A 21,471-nucleotide genomic window follows, 5' to 3' on the forward strand; every position below is an offset into this window, starting at 1 on the left:
TCATATTTTTTCGCTTGGCGATAACATTTACTTGATATACCAACTTACAAGTTACAAAAACATGCATATCGCTTGTGTTGTGCACAATAATTAAACATTACATATCTATAGATATATAAAAATTGTATAAAAATTCGTTGAGATGTTAAACTTATTCGCGTGGACGGAAAATTTATTATATTAACAAATACAAATTCAACATTTACGATTTGTGCACAAAAATGAACACGGTATAAACTCTAGTGGACGGAACAACTACAATAGACTATGCCTTAGATATGCCTAATTTAATATTACGAGTTATTGTACTAATTAATAAATCTTTAAATCTTTCAATCCTTCAAAAGTCAACTCTCAAAAGAGATATGTTAAGGCATATTTGATTGTTTTGATTATAATTCGATTGATTGTGCGTTTAATTTGATTAGTTTAATAAAAGTGGTTGGGGTTTAAATGTTGCCCAAGTACCGCTCGTAGACCACTTGTTCGATGGGCATGGTGGAGGTGGTGGCGATGCTCAGGTCGGTGTCGGTGAAGAAGGAGATGGAGCGCGAGGGGCCGGCGGCGGCGTCCTGCGGGGTGGTGTGGTAGGTGGTGGTCGCCGTGCTCAGCTGACAGGCATCGTCGAGACGGTGCTGTGTGGCGTCGTCGGGCGTGAGCCCGCTAGAGACGGGAGAGTCGAAGCGTTCAGGGACTGCATGGTGCCCATCTGTTAAAAAAATAGAGAAAAATTAAGTAAATATTTAGTTGAAATGCGGCGTGTTTTTGTTTATATCTTAAGAGATACAAGTGCAAAGTTGTTTAGAAGTTGTATATTGGTTAAGGGGAGTATATTTATGGTCTAGAGTTTGAATTGTTGTAAAATATTGATTATTGTAAGAGTTATAAGCAATTTAGTAGCAAATATCATGGTAAAACTATTAAAAAATTATTTTTGTTGATTGCGGCGGTATTAATTGTTGAATATTGTTGAAAATTTGTATGTTCTTAAAGAATGTACATGTTTATAGGCTAACGTTTAAATATTAAATCAATATATCAAAATATTAATTATTGTTGAAGTTACAGTTAATTTAATAACAAAAAACTGGAAAAGAATTGAAAAATACTCGAAATATTCGACATTTGGTTTGTTTCTGCTCGTATTAATTATTGCACATTAATGAAATTTTGCTCAACTATAAAAGAGATACTAATCTATCACCTAAAGTTTAAACTAGGTAAAAATATTGATTATTGTTGAAGTTACAACAAATTTAGTAACAAAAAACAGGAAATAATAGAAAAATACTCAAAATATACGCCATTTTGTGGTTTTCTGTTGGTATTAATTACTGAATTTAAATCACACTCTGCTCATAGATAAAGTATGTATTAATCTATCGTCTAAAGTTTAAACTAAAGTAAAATATTGATTATTGTTGAAGTTACAACAAATTTAGTAACAAAAAACAAGTCAAAATCGAGAAATACTCAAAATATACGCCATTTTGTAGTTTTCTGCCACTATTAATTATTGCATATCAATCAAACTTTGCAAATCTATAAAGGAACTATTAATCTATCATCTAAAGTTTAAATAAATCAAAAATATTGATTATTATTGAAAATACAACAAATTTAGTAATAAAAACCATAATTTCAACGCCATTTTGTCAATAACTGAGTTTCTACTTGTTGAATATCATCAAAACTCTCCAAATACTTTAAATATTTATCTGTTTATGCTATAAAGTTTAAACAACTGCAAAATATTAATAATTACCAAAGTTACAGGCAATTTTATACCAAAAATACATGAAGTAACAAGAAAAACACTAAAATCCATCGCCATTTTGCAAATATTTCAAAAACCAACAACTCAAACAATCTCAAACTTTGCAAGCCTCTTAAGAACACACATCCACACCACCAAAAAGTTACAATCAAAAAACTCTCAAAAACAAAAATAATTAATCATAATTCTACGAGTACATTACCACGATATAGTTGCAACCTCTCTAAAGTCTACCACCACCAATACCATCACCCAAAGTTAGCATGAAATAGTTAGCAAGATACACATTAGTCAAGCAAAACACCTCAACACCTCAATCACATACACATTCACATTCAGTAAGTAGAAAAGTATCGCATGCATACGGAAAAGTCTTACTCTAAGATGAGCCAAGTCCTCCAACTTGGTCAGATCCTTCAGCTCCACATAAAACGAGTACACAATGATCCATCCGTAGATACAGACGACTAAAACAGCGTCCAGAAGATGACGACCAGAATATTATACGCGAACGTCAAGTCGTTGACAATCGCGAAGAATAAATACGCCAGCAGTCTGAATACGGTATATACGCCGAAGACGTACAGCCATGGCACGATGCGTTTCTCGTGTTCTTTGCGTACGGCGATTATTACCATTATTGAGGTGACGAATACGGCTAGGGAGAGCAGTAGGGAGAAGACGGCGAACATTACTAATGCGTTGCGTACTGAAAATGAGAATATTTTATTAGTTTTTTTGTATTTTTATTTGGAAAGGGTTGAAAATTGAGGTTATAGAGGGCGTATTTACCATGGCGGTTACCAACATAGACGAATTGGTAGGAGAGGACGTAGTAGCCGTAGTGTGTTGAGCCAGGGGCGGCCATTGAGTAGCAGTAGAGGTCGAAACACGCTGTTACTGCGGTGAATATTGCTAGACCCTAAAAATGGGCAAAATAAGAGGTTAAACATTGAGTTATAGGTTTAAAATCGGTGTGTATTAGTTAAATATTAATTTGAGTATTGTCTGAAGTTCGAATTAAGTTGAGATGATAATTATTTTGGGAGTTATAGTCAATTTTCTTATAAAAATCGTGGAAAATGGTAAAAAAAAGGTTGAACTTCGACGCCATTTTGTTGATTACTTGAAAACTATTGGGTTAATACTTCTCAAAATTGGTATGGTGATTAAATAGTCAATTGTTGATAATCTAAGCTTTGATTCGATTAAAAATGTTAATTATTATAAAAGTTACAGGCAATTTAGTAACAAAAATCATGAAAAATTACAAAAGTGGCAATTTTTCAACTATTTTGTTGATAATTTTAAAACTACTAATGCAATATTAATCTTTGGTATACTTGTTAAAAACATGTTTCTATATGACCTAAACTTTAATTCGAGCAAATATAGCAATTATTATAAAAGTTACAGACAATTTAGTAACAAAAAGCATGAAAATATTGCTAAAACTTAATTTTCTCCGCCATTTTGTTGATAACTCAAAAACTACTCAATCAATATGTTTCATATTTGCTATGATGATTAACATTGTGTTTCTGCATAACCTAAACTTTAATTCAAGTAGATATTCCAATTATTTCAATAGTTATAAACAATTTAGTAACAAAAATCATGAAAATATTCCGAAAACAAAATTTTTGTTGATAACTTTAAACCTACTCAATCAATATCTTCCAAATTTTATAAATTGATTAACAATGTATCTGTACATCACCTACACTTTAAACCAACTCAATATCTCTATTGTTATTAAACTTACAACAAAATTACCAACAAAAAACACGAAAATTATGCAAAAAATCAACTTACAAGTGAAAAGAATCCCATATAAAACGCAGCCCTTTGTACATCCATGAACGCCACAGTGGATACAATAGGTTTCTGGTACCATGGTGTCCTGAGGGACTTAATACTGGGTCCACTTCTCAGGTTAGCACTTGATCTGGTAGTGACATGGGAGTACACTGATGGTGTACCAGTCGGTGACTTCTTTCCATAATTCATGACTGTTTACTTCTTCTTTTGCTTGTGTTAAACAATCACACTTGGAGATTTTGAGATTCTAAAAGAAAATAATCAATATGAACAAATGTAATGATAATTTCAATTTACAATACAAACATTGAACATGTAAGCAGAACAAGAAGGAAAATTAGGATAAATTGGTTGTAGAAGTAAATTTAAGTGTACAAGTGGTGATAAAAGGTATAGGGAAGGTAGTACGTACCTTAATTCGTCTGTAAACGCATGCAATTGGTGATTATTAATGTTAATGAGTCACTTTTAGGGAGTTGTAGCCTGTAGTCTGCACTTGTTTGCAGCTCTACGACCTGTTAATGTTTTTGTTAGGTGTGTCGCATTCGTGTAACACAAATTGCCTACCATGAAAAGGCTATACACAATTTGTCATAAAAATTTAATTTATTAATTGATTTAGGGTTAAAAAAGTTTAGAAAGTGTTAAAATATAAGTTTTGAACAAATTGAAAGTAATATTTGTTCATATTTTTTGTTTAAATTAATATAAACCAATAAAATATGTCAAATAGTGTGAATTTAGCTTTAGTAATGTTTGGTAAGCGTCACTGGATGGTGCTGCCCTCTACAAAAACGCACTTTTGAAAAACGAACTTCATCTTGTGTCAAAAGTTTAGAAAGTTAACAAAAATAGTTTATTCATACAATAAACGAAGTAAAAATGCGTTAATTATAGTGTAAATTAGTGGTAGCTGTTACAGAACACCCACGGCTGCTTAGTGTAGGTAAAATATTTACAAATTTCTATGAATATGTGCTTTAATCCAGTTGATTAAGTTTCGATTCGTCATCTCTATGTTTTCGTCCATCAAAAGTAATTATCATTTAAACCAGTAATCAAACAGATTAAAACGCTAAATAAACATATGCAATGCAGTATTTATAAACATTTATTAGTATAAATAGTAATAAATAAAAAGACAGTGTAACATATGTTAGTTCCAATGTGTGAACTAGTCTTTAGAATATTCAAGCGTCACTGGAAGGTGCTGCCCCCTACAACATCCCATTCCAGAAAAAAACGTCCATTTTGAATCAAAAGTTTCGAAAGTTAAAACAGACAAGTTTATTCCCACAATGAACAAAGTAAAAACGCGTTAATTATAGTGTAAATTAGTGGCTGCAGTTGCAGAACACCCACAACAACCTACTGTAAGTAAAATTACAAAACAAATCATACGAAAAACTTATAAAAACAAAGAATTTTTGGTTGAATTTGATTGAAGTGTTGATTGTGATTCTGAGGGTCATGATAAAACAAAGAAAAAGGCATCCATTAAGCTATTTCATCGTTTTTATATAATATGAATTATACCTTTTTTACAAATATATTACAATTTTACACTGACATTATAATATCGTAATTATAATATTCATACGCTTCGTTTACGTTCCGCTCATATTTGTCACCATCTCGTATTACATCAGCATTCGGATAAGTTTAGTTTGTATTCATTTATTTATTATATATAAAAATTTAGGCGTCATAGGTATACGAAATATATCTATGGATAGAGAGTAGAAGTCGAAGTACTGCGTCGTGTGTCTCTGCATGTATATAAACTCATGGAATGTTTAATACTGGATTAAAAATCTTCATTCAAATGTAGAATCAGTCGAAGAGTGAAATTAGGCGCGTTTAAGTACAATTTACGTACAATCAATCACTTTTTGTACACAATTAAATATTTATACATTCATTATTATTGCTTTTGTTTGAATTCACACATTGAAGTAACCAATCTGAATGTGGTGGTGGTGGTGGTAGTAATGTGTAGCGAATTTTGAAACACTTCTACGCCCATCTTACACATTTTAGAGGTTATGTCATGTGTCACGTGAGAGAATTAACATCGACTACGTTAAAAAAAATGCTTATACCGGGCGTATAATTGTTTAAATGTTTATAATAGCCAATTAAACATCGAGTTGTTTTTCTTTTTTCATTGTTTTCTTCTTGATATGTAGAAAAGTATACGTAATATTTAATTTAATTTCCTAATTCACGTCTTTTTACGGAATCTTTTATTCTTTATCAATGGCATTTAGAAATCTTTTCATTTATTTATTATTTGGGTTTTTATTTATACACATTTATTAGCACTTGAAGAGGAAAATCACTAAAACTTGTTTCAAATGGTTTCATCAATTGGTGTTTCTCGTTTTGTTATAAATTTTTTCACGTCTCTTATCACGGCTGCGAACGCAAAGAATCATTGGCGATTGTCATATTGTACAAAAATACTTGCACGTTGCATTAAAAATGATTAATATAAATAAATAACAATATTTTGCTTGCGAGAGAGAGAAGAATAAATCGTAAAGAAAACATGGCGTATTGTATTCGTAAAAGGGGTGTGGTTATCTCGTCTCTGACACTCACACTAAGCGCTATTAATGGGCGGAGCAACTGTTCGGTTGTATCTCGTTGCCATAGGCCATACTCTTGTACATACGTTTGTGTTATAATTTACAACATTCATTCGTTAAATAAAAAAAATAACAATACTGTCCTAGTATATGAAAGAAAAATAATAAAAAAAACAAACAAAGTTTTTCTTCGTCGTCCTTCGTTCGTCGTCAGTTTTAAGTCTAATTAAGTAGATATTAAACGTTTTTTGTTTAAGTTAAGTTAATTAAATGAGAACATCACAAATAATTTTCGTTTATTTCGTCTTTTCTCTTCATTTTCTTCTTCAAAATGAGTTTTTTCCTTGTTTATGTTTTGATTGGCAGCTAACTCTCGTCGTGTGAATGGGTTTGAAGTTTATCACTTTTGTATTATTATTATTGTTATTATCATTACACTAGAAAGCCTTCAGGGCCGTTGACGCGTATCTGCGCGCGAATATTCTGCACGCTGTTCATGATCTTCTTCTGGTGGCCGACGAGAGTGATGCCCAGTTCGGTGAGTTCCTTCACGGTGAGGTTGACGACGGCGTCCATTGACGTGACGCCGCCGGCTTCGAAGTTTTGTAGATAGCGCGCCATCTTGATTGAGTTCAGCCATTCCTCCACGGAGGTAAAGTTGGTTAGGTCTGGTGCGTCCGCTGCTAACGGATTTGTTGACCTTGAAAAATTATTTACGGATTAGTAACATGTATTAAGTATCAAGTGCGCTAAGTGGCACTTTAGTCACGAGAATGTTTAACGATGTGATTTTTTCTACTTCCACTTTATTTCTACGTTGGGGTTTTTGTGGTTGAACTTTTGTGGCGTAAGTTACAGCCTGTGGCTAAAGTACTTTAGTCACGACCGTGGTTAAAGTGCCACTTTTCGTGGAAGTAGAAATAGTATATTAAGTATCAAGTGGTTAAACGACAGTTTTTGTCACAAGATTGATTAAAAACGAGCGTTTAATCAATCGAGTGTATAATAAAGTTTAGCCACGTGATGCTTATGCTGTTATTTCTACTTCCACTCAATTTCCACATCGAAATTTTTGTATTTGAATGCGTAGGCTCAAGCCCCACCCAGTGACTAAAGTATTTAGTCACAGCCGTGGTTAAAGCGCCACTTTTTCCACTCCAAAACAAGGTAGAAGTAGAAAAAAGTATTTTAATTTTTATTTAATGAAAAGAAGAACAAAGCGTGCGTGCAAAATTAAAAGCAAAGAAAACAATACCTTTGTTGATTATAAGCGTGAATATTGAAAATTTTTGGGTGTTAGGTGGTGTTGAGAGGTTAAATTGTGTGTAAAAATGTCTATAATTTTTCACAAATTATTGCTCGTGAACGTGACCCAATTGCCGGCTTCCCCGCTAGTGTAATGCGCCTGCGTCTGCATCTCAGCTTGCACATCATCGCACGCCCATCGGCCGCGCCCCTCAATATTATCACACATATAAAACTCATTCTGATTCTGATTCTGCACATGATTATTCTGTTTATACTCGAATTCAAAATCGCGCCTTTGTCTCGACAAGTCATTAAGTCTAAGCGAATTAAAACGACTAGAATTTTGTTGTGCTTGTGTTTGATACGGAGGATACGCATGTTGGTGTTGATGTTGATATTGAAAGTTTAGTGATGGTGATTGTTCTAAATGCCCGATTAAATAATCCCTGCGCATTGTTGTTAGGGGATAATGTGTTTGTATTTGTGGGGCGTGGCCTGTGGCTAAGGCGTGGTGATGGGAGGCGCTTGACGCCGGCATTTGGTAATAGTTTAATGTTGGCGAGTGGCTGGAAAGTAAATGAATGGTTAAAGCAAATCAAAATAAGCAAAGAAGCATTAAAAAAAGCAAAAAAATAAATAAAATAATTTAATTGAAGATAATTTGAATTAAGTATGAGGTTGAGGTTAGGTTGACTTACCGGTTTTGAGCGATTTTTCTTAACGTATCTGGTACTCGGATCAAACGATCTAACGTCTTGACGATTGACTGGAAGGACGGCCGGTGTGTCCGCTCCTTTTGCCAGCAATCCAGCATGAGTTGGTAGATTGCTTCGGGGCAGTCCATTGGGGCAGGCAATCTAAATATTCAAAGTTTTTGGGGTTAGAAGTGGGAAAATACAGTGTATAATGGTAAATAGTGCGTAAAAGTTGTATTTTTTGCATTTTAACTTCAAATTTTCGGAGTTTTCTGTGTAAAAGTAGTGTTTTTTGCATTTTAACCTCAAAATTTCAGAGTATTTTAGGTATAAAAGTACAATTTTTGCATTTTAATCTCAAAATTTGGGAATTTTAGGCGTAAAAGTAGTATTTCTTGCATTTTAACCTCAAAATTTTGATGTTATATGTGGAAAAGTAGTATTTTTTACATTTTAACCTCAAAATTTTCAAGTTTTATGTATAAAAATACTATTTTTTGCATTTTAGCCTCAAAATTTTGGAGTTTTTTGTATAAAAGTAGTATTTTTTGCACATTGACCTTAAAATTTTGGAGCTTTATATGCAAAAGGAGGACTTTTGGTATTTTTACCTTAAAATTTGGGAGTTTTATGCGCAAAACTTGTACTTTTTGCATTTTAACCTCAAAATTTTGGAGTTTTAGGTGTAAAAGTAGCCTTTTTTGCATTTTAACCTCAAAATTTCGTAATTTTATGTGTAAAAGTAGTATTTTTTGCATTTTAACCTCAAAATTTCGGAGTTTTCTGTGTGAAAATAGCGTTTTTTGGTTTTTAACCTCAAAATTTCGGAGTTGTACGAACAAAAGTGGTATTTTTTGCATTTTAACATCAAAATTTTGAGGTTTTATGTGCAAAAGTAGTGTTTTTTGCATTTTAACCTCAAAACTTTGGAGTTTCATGGGTTAAAGTAGTATTTCTTGCATTTTAACATCAAAATTTTGATGTTTTATGTGGAAAAATGGCGTTTTTGGCATTTTAACTCCAAAATTTCGAAGTTTTATGTGTAAAAGTGGTGGTTTTTGTGTTTTAACCTGAAAATTTTGGAGTTTTATGTGTAAAAGTAGCATTTTATGCATAATAACCTCAAAATTTCAGTGTTTTATGCATAAATTACTATTTTTTCATTTTAACCTCAAAATTTTTGCACAAATTTAGCTGTTATACAGGGTGTCATTAAATCTAAACAAATAGAAGTAAGGTTAAATTATGACATACCTATATCCTTTCTCTATACTCTTAATAACATCCTGATTCGACCAGTTCCAATATGGCCGCTCGCCGTACGACATAACCTCCCAGCACACAATCCCCATCGACCATACATCACTAGCCGATGTAAACTTCCGGAAGGCTATCGCTTCCGGCGCCGTCCACCGCACTGGTATCTTCCCCCCGCGAGTGGTATACGCCCCCTCGGTGGCGCTCTCAATCTCCCTACTCAGACCAAAATCGGCAATCTTACACACCAGCTGCGAGTTCACCAAAACATTCCGCGCCGCCAAATCGCGATGCACGTAATTCATATCGCTCAAATACTGCATGCCAGCAGCAATACCCCTCAACATCCCTACAAGTTGAATCACTTGGAACTTCCCATCGTTCGCACGTAGGAAGGTATCCAAGGAGCCGTTCTCCATGTACTCGGTGATGATCATCACCGGGTTGGATTTCGTGACGACACCCTGTAGGAATATGACGTTGGGATGCTCGAATTGACCCATGATGGACGCTTCGGTGAGGAAATCATTACGCGCCTTGTCCAGGGACCCGGCTTTAAGGGTCTTAATGGCGACGTCGATGTCATTACCTCCATTTACTTTCAGTTTTCCTTTGCATACATCTCCGAATTCTCCACCGCCGATGATTGCTTCGATTGTTATGCAACCCGCGTCGATTTCCCGCGCGAATTCACGCACTGCTTGGTTGGGGTCTTCGTAGGTGTGTGGGTCTATGTAGGTACGGGATGCGCCGATGCCGGTGAATAATGGCGTCGTCACTGTAGGCGTAAAAATAGGTTAGGTATTGAATTTTATAATTTTTGGGTTAAATTTTCATGCAAAAATTAAAAAAATTTAAAAAAAAAGTACCATTGGTGTGGGTTGTCACAATCGGTGGGTTATCCATGCTATGGTGTACTACAATAAACAATAAATCAATATTTACGAACAAAAACAAACAAAAACATGCAAAAACATTGATTTTCAAACATGGCGCTCACTCCAGGACAACTTACTGTAGGTCACTACCAATCCTAGTACACAGGGTGGTAGGTATAACAAGGGGCACGTATTTATTTGCAGACAGGGGCAGAAAAGTGCATCATTTCATTAGTTCCTCTCTTCTCTTCTCTTCAAAAAATTAAAAATCTTACCTTCTCCATTTCGATACTCCAAGGTATCACAATCACTCGGCTGTTTCTTGTTGCATTCATCATTACTCCTTGATCGGATGAACACCACGGTGAGGATGATCACAGCGACGAGTATCACCACAACCGCCACTATCCCCCCAGCTACCAATTGTAGACGTAGGCCTTCCTCTTCTCCTACATAAGCTGTTTTAAGACTTGACCAGTTGCGCGGAAGATTACTTTCGTGTAAGCACTCCAACCGAGTTGGGTTTTCGCGCGGACTTGGAAGCCGTATTCGGTGCGTTGGTTCAGGCCGCTGAAGGTGGTGGAGACGTCAGTGGTGAGGATATTCGTTGAGTTGGAATGGTCTATGTCTCCTTTGACGAAACACCTCACCTGGGGAGTAAAAAAATAACTTTAGAATCAAAATAGAGAGGTTAGGTTAAAGGTGGGATTGATTACCTCGTAGATTTCTACTAAATCATTATCCATATCCCCACCATCTGGGGTTGAAGGTGCGTCCCATGCAAGGGATATCTCAGTGCTTTTCACTGATAATATCCTTACATTAGTAACACTGGACGCTACGGATGCTTCAGTGGTTACTACGATATCCGTGTATTCCGGGGATGATTTACTGGTGAGGTTAGAAACGCCATTTTCGGCGAATACTTGGAATCTGTATGTGGTCACCGCGTTAAGACCACTTATCGTAATTTTAGTCTCATTGAAAGAATCCTATTTAATCAAAAAAAAAAAAAAATTAATTTTACTTTTAATTTTCATGGGAGGGGGTAAAAAATGAGTATTACCATATTAGGTGAGAATTGTACTATCCCTAGACTACAAGCATCACACTTGACCCGATAGGTGATGTCCCCCCTTCCTCCGGAATCCTCCGGTGCGTTCCACGATAACATCACCGTGGACTGATCAACGAAATTCACGGTTAAATTAGTAGGCGCGCTTGGGGGTTGCGTACAGGCCATATCTTTGGGGTCGTTGATCGCGCGGAAGTACCCGCTGCTACAACGACATTCCTTGTTACCCGAATCAGTGGCCTTTGAGTGTTCCGGGCATTTCTGGCAGGGTTCATCTCCGGTTTGTGATTTGAACGTACCAATCGGACATTCTTCAAATTTTGAATCAAAATTAGTAAATTTTTATTTTTGATGGTTTCTAAGGTCCCAAATACTTACTGTTACAAGTCTGTTTATCAAAATCCGGCTGGAACCCAGCTATGCATTTGCATCCCCCTGTAGGCAGAGTCCACTTCCCATCCCCTTTGCATAAATACGTAGGCGTGTCCACAATCTCAGCGTTTTTCACGCAACTGCCCGTAGCTTGTTCAATTAACGTCACTTCCTTCCCAGTGGGCGTGGCGGGGAAGTGCGCGAAGTTGATGGTCACCTCTGGGCACGTGATGTAGTAGATCTTCACCGCCAGCAGGGAGATGCAAGCACCCTGATCGCGGAACGCGAAGTAGACGCCCTTTTTTGTCACTGGGATGGATTTCACTTCGGTGTTGATGTTCACTTCGTTGTTGGTGTTGAAGCGACCTTCACCCGCGGCGATGCGGCCGATCAGTTTGTAGGATTCTGTTTCCCATGGGGGTGGTTCGCGCGTGGCGGCGTCGAATTCGTAGTAGAGGAGGCTGAAGGTCTCCTTGCAGGAGAGCGCGTTGCCTGGGAAGAGGCTGCAGTCACGGATGGTGAACTGGATCTCGATGTAGATGCGGTTGGCTTCGCGGCGCTCGATGAAGGGCACCCAGAGCCAGTTGTTGACGTTGTTGTAGGCCACGTCGCAGACGACGTACGAACGCCAGTTGATGCCTTTTTGGAAGTTTGTGAAGGATTCTTCCACCCACTGGAAGTGAAAATGATTGAAATTAGTATTTTGAGGTTAAAGGTGCTCCGCCTTCTTTATGGGAGGAGCATATAAGTTGATTAGAAGAATTTTTTGAAGTTTTTTGCGAAAATGTAGCAAAAACTGTATTAAGGGATTATTCCGGGGGTTAATTGTGCGAAAAATTGAATTGTTGGTGTTTTTAATACTCTTGAGGTTAAATTTGCTCCGCCCACTTTATGGGAGGAGCTTACAGATGCAAAAATACGTCAAAATAACGTTTGTTTCTTTTTTTTTACAGAATTAAGGACCAAAATTAACACTGGAGACTTTTCCCCCACCCAATTGAAAGGTAAAATTTAAATATTAGCAGTATTAGTAATTTTGAGGTTAAATTTGCCTCGCCCCTTGCATGGGAGGAGCTTAAAGACACAAAAACAGGTTTAAAACAAGTTTTATGCATTTTTTGTTTGTTTTTTAATCAAAAAATACATATTAGCACTTTTTCCGCCGCCATTGTGACAAGCACAGTATACTAATGCTATTTTTAGCAATTTTGAGGTTAATTTTGCCCCGCCCACTTCATGGGAGGAGCTTACAGACACAAAAACAACTTTAAAATAAGTTTTTTACATTTTTGGTCGTTTTTTAAACAAAATTTGTTTAAAAAAATACATATTAACACATTTTCTACCGCCATTTTAAAAGTACATTACCCTAATACTATTTCCAATAATTTTGAGGTTAAATTTGCCCCGCCCTACTTTATCGACGGGCTTCCCACAGACAAAACGCGCTCTAAAACTGCTTTCCCGACAACTTTTCGTGTTTTTTAAAGAAAATAACCAGCGACAAATACACCCCAGAGACTTTTCGACTTTGCCTTCCCAGCCACCCCCATTCACAGTCGCAGTCGTCATGGTTACTAATCACTGTATATTATTATTTCACCAGGCGCCCGGCACATTCATTTCGTTTTCCTCGCGCGGGCGCGTGTCGCCTTTACTTTGCTTTACTTTACTTCTCTGAGACGACGGTGATAAACGCGCGTGATTTGTGATCGCGCAGCGGGGGCGGCATCAGAGGGTTATCTTAACGGTGCACGCGCCGCTCACCTTAAGACTTCCTGACATGCTTTTAATCCTCATTCCGACGACGGCGACATAGTTCATCAAGCGGTGTCAGCGATGTCATCACGGGGGCGGCAAAAAATGCGCCCTTAAACTTAAAGATTTTTCTTCCTGCGTTGAGATTCTATGTGGTAATTTTAGGGCGTTGTCATTTTTCATTTCTCATCGGAAAGTTATTCTCTCTTGGCGGAGGCGGTGAGTATAGATGTGTTGCGGGGGCGGCAATTCTTTTATTCGTACTTTTTATCAACTTTATTACTATTACAATCGGTCGAGACGTCGAATGTTGGCGGAACGTGAGCGAAATGAATAAAAGCCCAGAGGTAGCGCGGCGGTTGCCGCCCCCACCATGTACCGACTATAGCCTGACTCACTACTCACGGTAAAACGTTCCTTCGATTTGCTTGGATTATGTCTTATCTCTTCGACTGCGGCGGCGGCGGCGTCTCTGCTACCGTCTTTGTTTGGTTTGCTGGCGCGCTGCAACCGCCGCCGCCCGCATTTCCGACTCTTTTCTCTTTTTAATATCTATGGTAATTTTCAGCCACCGACGTTTTGTCATTATAATGCGCCGCCGGTATTTTTATTGCGCACGGAATTCGAAAATTTTACGAATGGAGGCGGTTGGCGGCGGCGGCACTTATTATATCTGCCCTTATAGCTTCGTTTTGTCAAATAAAATAAATTTAATGAAGCAGAACGCGCGCCGCTGTAAAAACGCGACTACAAATTGTAATAACGCGCCGCCGCCCCCCCGGTGGAAACCGGAAGATGATGAAAAACGCGCATATCGCCGCCGGGCCAAATCGATGCCGTACTAATTCCCACGCAGTACGACGACTTCATCATCCACCAAATTTGAATTTTAAATATTTCCGGTTTCGCATTTATTCACTTCCGGAAACTTGAAAAATTTATAATTTCCAGAGGCGGACTACAATGGTAACTAGAGTAAAATAAAAGCTTTTAATGTTTATATATATATATGTGGGTGTAGGAATTGTTTGTGTGAGTGTTGCGTGCGATTTTCCGGTACTTTCGAGGGTGAAATGCGCCCTCGGAGAGATTTCGCACGAGAGCGTATTGTAAACTAAATTCCACGCTCGAGCGCATCCGAAACGAATTTCACGCGTCCGCGAACAGCGCGCAAGGCGGCGGTAGTGGCGGCGGCGACTACCACCAACCCACACCCGCACCACCCAACCCCCGCCGAAAACTGGTGGCGCTACTGCGCGCAATCAACCCTCGTTGACGCGACATCGTCATACTCGCAGTGATGGCGATGATAGTTTTGCGAATACGGAACATTTCCGCATTCCTACTTTCCGACAACACCGAAAAGTTCCACCGAGTTACGCGTTTCATAGTTTCCACCCCCAACCACCCCTCCGACAGCAATTTACTTGCGTGGAAATGTAGTTACGCGAAGAAAATTGCATCCGAGGGGGTGAAAATCTTTGCCGAAAACTTTATATTACAAAATATATATTAGACTTCCGGTTTTCCTGTTGTCGCTTTTTGCTACGTGGGGCTATTATTTATCATAAATGATTTTCCGCTGTTTTTCGCCGGTTTATTACGCTGGATAAGCATAAAAGGAGGCAACTAAGAGTAAACTTTCCAAACCGGAAAATAGAATATAAAACGCAATGGGAAAAAATAGTAAAACTAAAAGGATGAGCGAATAAAAAGCAAAGAAAAACCATCACACATGTGTGGTTGGTTTCTGAGGGTGGTGGTTAGTAGCACTAGCACTAGCCGGAAGTAAAGTAAAACCCTCGGCTCCACAGGATGCGAGCGCACGATGATAGCGCCAGGACTTCCATCATCATCAGCATCATCATCAACCCCCTTACGAATGTGTGTACAGAGTGTTTGAAAAGTTGGATTAAATTCCGGAAATAAAGAAACCGGAAATAATCAGTAGTAGTAGATTTTCGAGTGATTTTTATGGGACGTTTTTTTAAACTGATATTTAAGTTAAGATTAGGTTATGTTCCCGATGTGCAAATTCATTGTATGACATATCAATTTAAAGGTTAGTTTATCAGAAATCAGATTATTTCAAAATATTTAAATTTTATCAAATTTTTCAAAAGTTATAAACAATTTAAGCTGAAGTTGTGTTTTCGAAACTTTAGAAAATTCGTTGTTGTTTAATTACAATTTAGGTTATGTTACAAAAGAGTAAAATAGTTGTGTGACACATCAAATTGAAGGTTATTTAGATATATATTAGAAAATTTTAAAATATTCAAATTATAGTTTATACTTTAAAAGTTATAAGCAATTTAAACTCAAATTAAGTTTTTCACAACTTTAAAATATGCTGCAACTTCAATTGCAATTTAGGTTATGTTGCAAATAATAAAACAGGTTATATGATACATCAAATTGAAGGTTATTTTATAACCTATCCGAATAATTTAAAATATTCAAATTATAACATATATTTTAAAAGTTATAAACAATTTAAACTCTAATTACGTAATTCACAACTTAAAAACATAATGCAACTTCAATTGCAATTTAGGTTATGTTTCAAATGAATAAACTTGTTGCATGACACCTCAAATTAGAGGTTATTTTATAGTCTCTTAGAATCTTTTAAAATATTTAAAATATAGCTTATATTTTAAAAGTTATAAACAATTTAAGCTAAAATTCCGTTTTTCACTACTAAAAAACTTGTTGCAACTTCAATGGCAATTTAGGTTATGTTCCTGACAAGATATAATCTCAAATCATACATCAAATTAAAGTTTATTTTATCATCTATCAAAAATCAACTCACAAAAAAAGTAAACGAATACACCCAGTAGATATCCGAGTGATTTTTATTGGACGTCCAGTTTAGTTTAGTCTTCTTTCTGGTTGATCTAACCTGGGTGCACATCCACAGCCCCCGTCACGTACGCGTCATTTCCGGAAAAAAGCAAACCGGCGTACACACTCTCTCTTTCGCAATCGTGCATCGGATGATGGCAATGGCGGCGGCGGCGGCGTCGGGGCGCGCCGGTGAATTTAAATCAGGCCCGTAATGGGGTTGGATAATTGAGTTAGGAGAAAAGGGACCCTCCAGGTCTTCCGCGCGCAGATCTGTCAGCGTCCGGAGAAAATTGAAGCGACGCACACACGTAATTTTCCAGCTGGGAAAATATTATCTTTATACCGTGTGTTGAATAAACATATAGTTATTCCCCAACAGCGCGCCGAGAACTTTCATTTTTTAAGTGAATTAGCAACATTTAGTCTTTTGTTCGCGAAGAAAACATTTTAATTCGATTTGTGTCACGCTCGGCGCCATTTTAAACGCATTAACGCCGTTCTCACAAATTATCGTTTGTTAGCAACATTTGTCGCGCACAAAAATTATATTTCTTCAACGCTTTTCTTTGTCTCTAAACATCTTCTACTTGTTTTTGTTTTGTGTTGTTTTGTGTTGTGTTGCATGATTTTATTTTTTGTTCTGTTTCTTCGTTTTGTGTGTTTGACAAATTGTCTCTGCGAGTTTGGACGCGCGTTGCTATAACGAAGAAAATTCGGAAATAAACAAGCCCGGAGGGCGGAGGCGGCGGCGGCAGCGGCGAGGGATCGTACGCCCCGTTAGTTAGTCGTGTTCGCTGATAATTAATCTTTCCGCGTGTGCGCGCACGAAATGGTACTAATAAAGTTAACGAACGAGACGCGCACAAAAACGAACGCATGATCATCATCCGAGAGAGTCGAGAGAGTCACAGGCCGGAAATAGAATTTACGGAAATTTTTCAATGAAAAACAATTAATTCGCTTGTTATTACGCACGGAATAATGAAATTACTGTATATAAATGATACATTTTATTTGCGCCGGGTGGAAATGTTTGTTTTGAGGTTAAATTAGGTTATGTTACAGTTGAGGTATTTTATTGTTTTATACGACAAATGAAAGCTTATTTTATTAGCTATCGATTAGATTTTACTGCATAAAATTTTATCAAATATTTTATGAGTTATAAAGAATTTTATGAAAAATAGCAATTTTTTAGTTTTTGAGTGTAAAAATTTGATATTTTATAGTAAATTGTTTATAACTTTTTAAATATTTGATATAATTGAAATGTTTAAACTGATTTTAAAAGTTTATAAAATAAGCTTTAATTTGAAGTATCATTTAATAAAATATACAGAGTGTAACATAACCTAATCTGTCATTAAAGTTGCGGAAACTCTAAAAAATTTTTGTTAAAAAGTGAAATTTGCGCTGTAATTGTTTATAACTTTTAAAATATTTACACAAATTTAATGAAACAAAAATATTTCAACAGTTGATTAAATTCTCTTTAATATTATGTATCATTTTATAAAATATCTCAACGCTAACATAACCTAATTTCCACTCAAACTTCACCTCTTTAAATTTTTTCATTTTTAGATTGATTTAACATCATTTCATACTCCAACTTAGCACATACAGTAATAATCTCATCTATTTCATATTTTAATACCGTGCACTCACATTTCCACCGCGTATTTTTAGCTGCAAACTGATACACTTTGAGTTTTTGCCGCTCCCGAATGCACGCACAGGACGACAAATTTGTTAACGTAATTTATGACTTTTCACCGCTTTTCCACTCTCGCACGTACCCATGCGAGAAATATGGTCGCGCAATGAAAGGCAAACACAAAAAGGCGCTCTTCGACATTTCGGTCTTACAAATCGCAGGCGAACGCACAGATGACACCCGAGTTGTAAAGTAAAGTAACAAGATATGTTGGGACGCGCGCGCGCGGAGAAAAACTGAGAAGCGCGTGAAATAAATGAGGAAAATAAATGAGGAGGCGTAAACAAAACGAGTGCATTCGTCGCTGTGCAAACGCATCATGTGAATGCAGTGAATGCGCACCGAGAGATGATGATTGTAAACATGTGGAAGGCGAGAATTTGGCTAATTTTAGAAATTGTAAACTAAATTCGTCACCGGCGCTCGTAAATTTCGACGGCGTTTTTTTTATGAAATGGATAATTACTTGGCGTTTTAATCATGGGTTTACAAATTTCAGTCGTAAATATTCTCTCTGGGTGAAATCACATTGGTATTTTACGTAAAAATAGATTTTTTTGTTAAAATTTGGTTTAGTTGATATTTAAGTTGAGATTAGATTATGTTACATAGGCGCTAGGTTATTGAAAAGTATGTCAATTTATAGGTTAGGTTGTCAGTCATCAGAATCCGTTTAAAATTTTTGATTTTATTAAATTGTTCAAAAGTTAATAACAATTTAAAGTCAAGTTGTGGGTTTCGATGATTTTGAAGTTTAATTAAATGTTAGGTTATGTTCCAAATGAGTAAAATTGTTGTTTGAGATGTCAAATTAAAGGTTATTTTATAATCTGTTAGAATTACTTAAAATATTTAAATTATAAATAATACTTTAAAAGTTATAAACAATTTAAACTCAAATTGCATGTTTTAATATTAAAAAACATGTTGCAACTTTAATTACAATTTAGGTTATGTTACAAATGAGCAAAATGGGACCGCGATACATCAAATTGAAGGTTATTTCATAACCTAACCGAATCTTTTCAAATATTTAATTTATTTCTAATATTTTAAAAGTAATAAACAATTTAAACCCATATTACGTGTTTTTGTGCTCAAATATATCTCGCAACTTCAACTGCAATTTAGGTTATCTTCCCGATAAGATATAATCTCTTCTTATAAGTCAAATTAAAGGTTACCTTATCATCTATCAAATAATTTTTACCCCATTAAATTTGATCAAATATTTTAGCAGATACAACCAATCAAAGACCAAATTGAAATTGAATTCCGTCCACAACAACAAAATATTGCAACTGTTTTGCAACTTCTTTTTCTATATCCTTTGAAGACGCTTTCCACCCTCCCCCTCGAGGGAAAAACAATAAAAATTTAAATTGCCGGACGTCATATTTCGGTACATCCGGCTTCCTTCCGTGTTTCAATCTTATTCGCGCCGTATTTCAGCCCCGCGCCCGACACCACCCCACACATGTTCTACCTTTTCTACCTCTTCAAACACGAAACCAGCTCACGGGAAAAAGCGCGGAAAATATGCGAAAATGCGCTCGACGATTTTATTTATTTTCCACCCCTCGTGCCAGCGGGCGCGCGAACGTCCCACACGAGTTGTGTGTTCACGCATGAAAAAATAAAGAAATCGTCCGCTGGGAGCTTCCGGAGAGGCGCGCATCTTATAAGACACAAGGCACAAGTTATAAGCGCCTCACACACACGCACATTCATTCCTCAACCCCTAATAGAATATATGTATTGGAAGCGTATAAAATATTTAAATTGTAACGGTTATATTAAGAGTTATAGACAATTTAAACGTGAATTACGTGAGTTGGTATTTGAAAATATGTTGTTGATGATGTTTGAGTTGAGGTTAGGTTATGTTCCGGATGTGCAAATTCATTAAATGACATATCAATTTAAAGGTTAGTTTATCACCTATCAAAACCTTTTTAAAAATTTTGATTATGTCAAATCTTTCAAAAGTTATAAACAACTAGTTAACCGGGCAAACGTTGTTTTGCCATATAAATTATTTCAAGTTTCTAGATAAATTTTAGTGTAGACAAAAAGTAACTTACTTATTATAAAAAAATAGGGGTTGGTGATAAGAAACCAAAAATTTAGGGTTGTATGTATATTTTAATGCCACATTAAAAAAATAAAAACAAAAAATTTCGACCAAAATTTAAAAAAAATTAAGGGTGAACAACCCTTATCACTTAGCGATATGAAGTTACCGATTCTCAGACCAACTGAATACGCATATAAAAATTTTCTTTGAGCGGGATGAAAAATGATTAAATTACGAAAATGGCTATAAAGAAATAGGGGTTGGTGATAAGAAGCTAAAAATTTAGGGTTGTATGTATTTTTTAATTCCACATTATAAAAAAAATAAAAACAAAAGAATTTGTCCAAAAATTTAAAAAAAAGTTAAGGGTGAACAACCCTTATCACTTAGGGGTATGAAAAATAGATGTTAGCCGATTCTCAGACCTACTGAATACGCATATAAAATTTGGTAAAAAATCGGTAAAGCCGTTTCGGAGGAGTATGGAAACAAACACTGTGACACGCAAATTTTATATATATAGATTTAAGCTAATGTTGTGTTTTAAATTTTTCTTAAACATTTGGGAAAGTTTAAAATCAGATTAGGTTATGATACAAATAAGTAAAATGGTTGAATGACACATCAAATTGAAGGTTATTTTATAGTCTTTTAGAATCTTTTAAAATATTTATATTATAACTTATACTTTAAAACTTATAAACAATTTAAGCTCAAATTACGTGTTTCCCTACTTGAAAATATAATGCAACTTCAATTGCAAGTTAGGTTATGTTCCTGACAAGATATAATCTCAAATCATGTGTCAAATTAAAGATAATTTTATCGCCTATCATAATATTTTTACCCCATTAAATTTCATAAAATATTTTATGAGTTATATCTAATCAAAGACCAAATTGCACAAAAACCAAACAATTAAAACATTTCTTTTGTATTTTGCAAGTAAAGGGAATTAAGAGTCAAAATAATTGTTTGTTTGGGGTGTATTAAATTATAAAACAACAAAACTCACCCCCGGAGTGGTCGCCTGCGGGCCATAGGGGTATCGTGTCCATTCCAGCTGGCTTTCTCCCGTCGTATCCAACAGGGTAACTGCAAAACACACAAAAACAAATAATTTTAATATTTTCACCAAAACTCATTTTATTCTTATTCAAAAACATCTGCAATATATATTTACAATTTATATTCTTAATTCTCATCCCCCCTCGCTGTAAAACATATGTACCTGCACCCGTGTGTAATATAAATTGTTCAATAAGTAATCCGGAAGTGAAGCAAAGTGTGGGTATCGTGGAAATAAACCCGGAAATAAATTCCGAAAGGTGCGCGAATCACCCTCGCCGCTT

The 21,471-nt window shown here is 36.0% G+C and overlaps 3 protein-coding genes across 3 annotated transcripts in view; 1 reads left to right on the forward strand and 2 right to left on the reverse strand.

The window, feature by feature from the left end:
- Positions 1-4,158, reverse strand: LOC135803377 (uncharacterized). The gene is given in 6 exon segments (XM_065316968.1): positions 1-709; positions 2,156-2,247; positions 2,250-2,486; positions 2,570-2,699; positions 3,593-3,845; positions 4,011-4,158. Coding segments are annotated over 5 exon segments (756 nt in total). The 5' UTR covers positions 3,788-3,845; positions 4,011-4,158; the 3' UTR covers positions 1-607.
- A 270-nt stretch (positions 4,159-4,428) lies between these two features.
- The window catches only part of IntS2 (integrator complex subunit 2), a 60,487-nt gene continuing 43,444 nt past the window's right edge, over positions 4,429-21,471 (forward strand). The window contains 2 exon segments of the mRNA XM_065316963.1: positions 4,429-4,540; positions 12,668-12,718. The gene's annotated coding sequence lies outside the window, so the exon portion shown is untranslated.
- The window catches only part of Eph (Eph receptor tyrosine kinase), a 48,515-nt gene continuing 32,139 nt past the window's right edge, over positions 5,096-21,471 (reverse strand). Inside the window, 10 exon segments of the mRNA XM_065316964.1 lie at positions 5,096-6,889; positions 8,136-8,294; positions 9,387-10,167; positions 10,259-10,306; positions 10,543-10,743; positions 10,746-10,917; positions 10,984-11,259; positions 11,334-11,653; positions 11,721-12,387; positions 21,135-21,214. Of these exon segments, the coding sequence (XP_065173036.1) occupies positions 6,622-6,889; positions 8,136-8,294; positions 9,387-10,167; positions 10,259-10,306; positions 10,543-10,743; positions 10,746-10,917; positions 10,984-11,259; positions 11,334-11,653; positions 11,721-12,387; positions 21,135-21,214 (2,972 nt within the window). The 3' untranslated portion in view covers positions 5,096-6,621.

Source organism: Atheta coriaria, unplaced genomic scaffold (genome assembly GCF_025399875.1).
Source record: "Atheta coriaria isolate IRGN ID8LTWV9N9 unplaced genomic scaffold, Caltech_Dcor_3.1 hic_scaffold_2_pilon, whole genome shotgun sequence".
NCBI classification, from domain to species: Eukaryota; Metazoa; Arthropoda; class Insecta; order Coleoptera; family Staphylinidae; genus Dalotia; species Dalotia coriaria.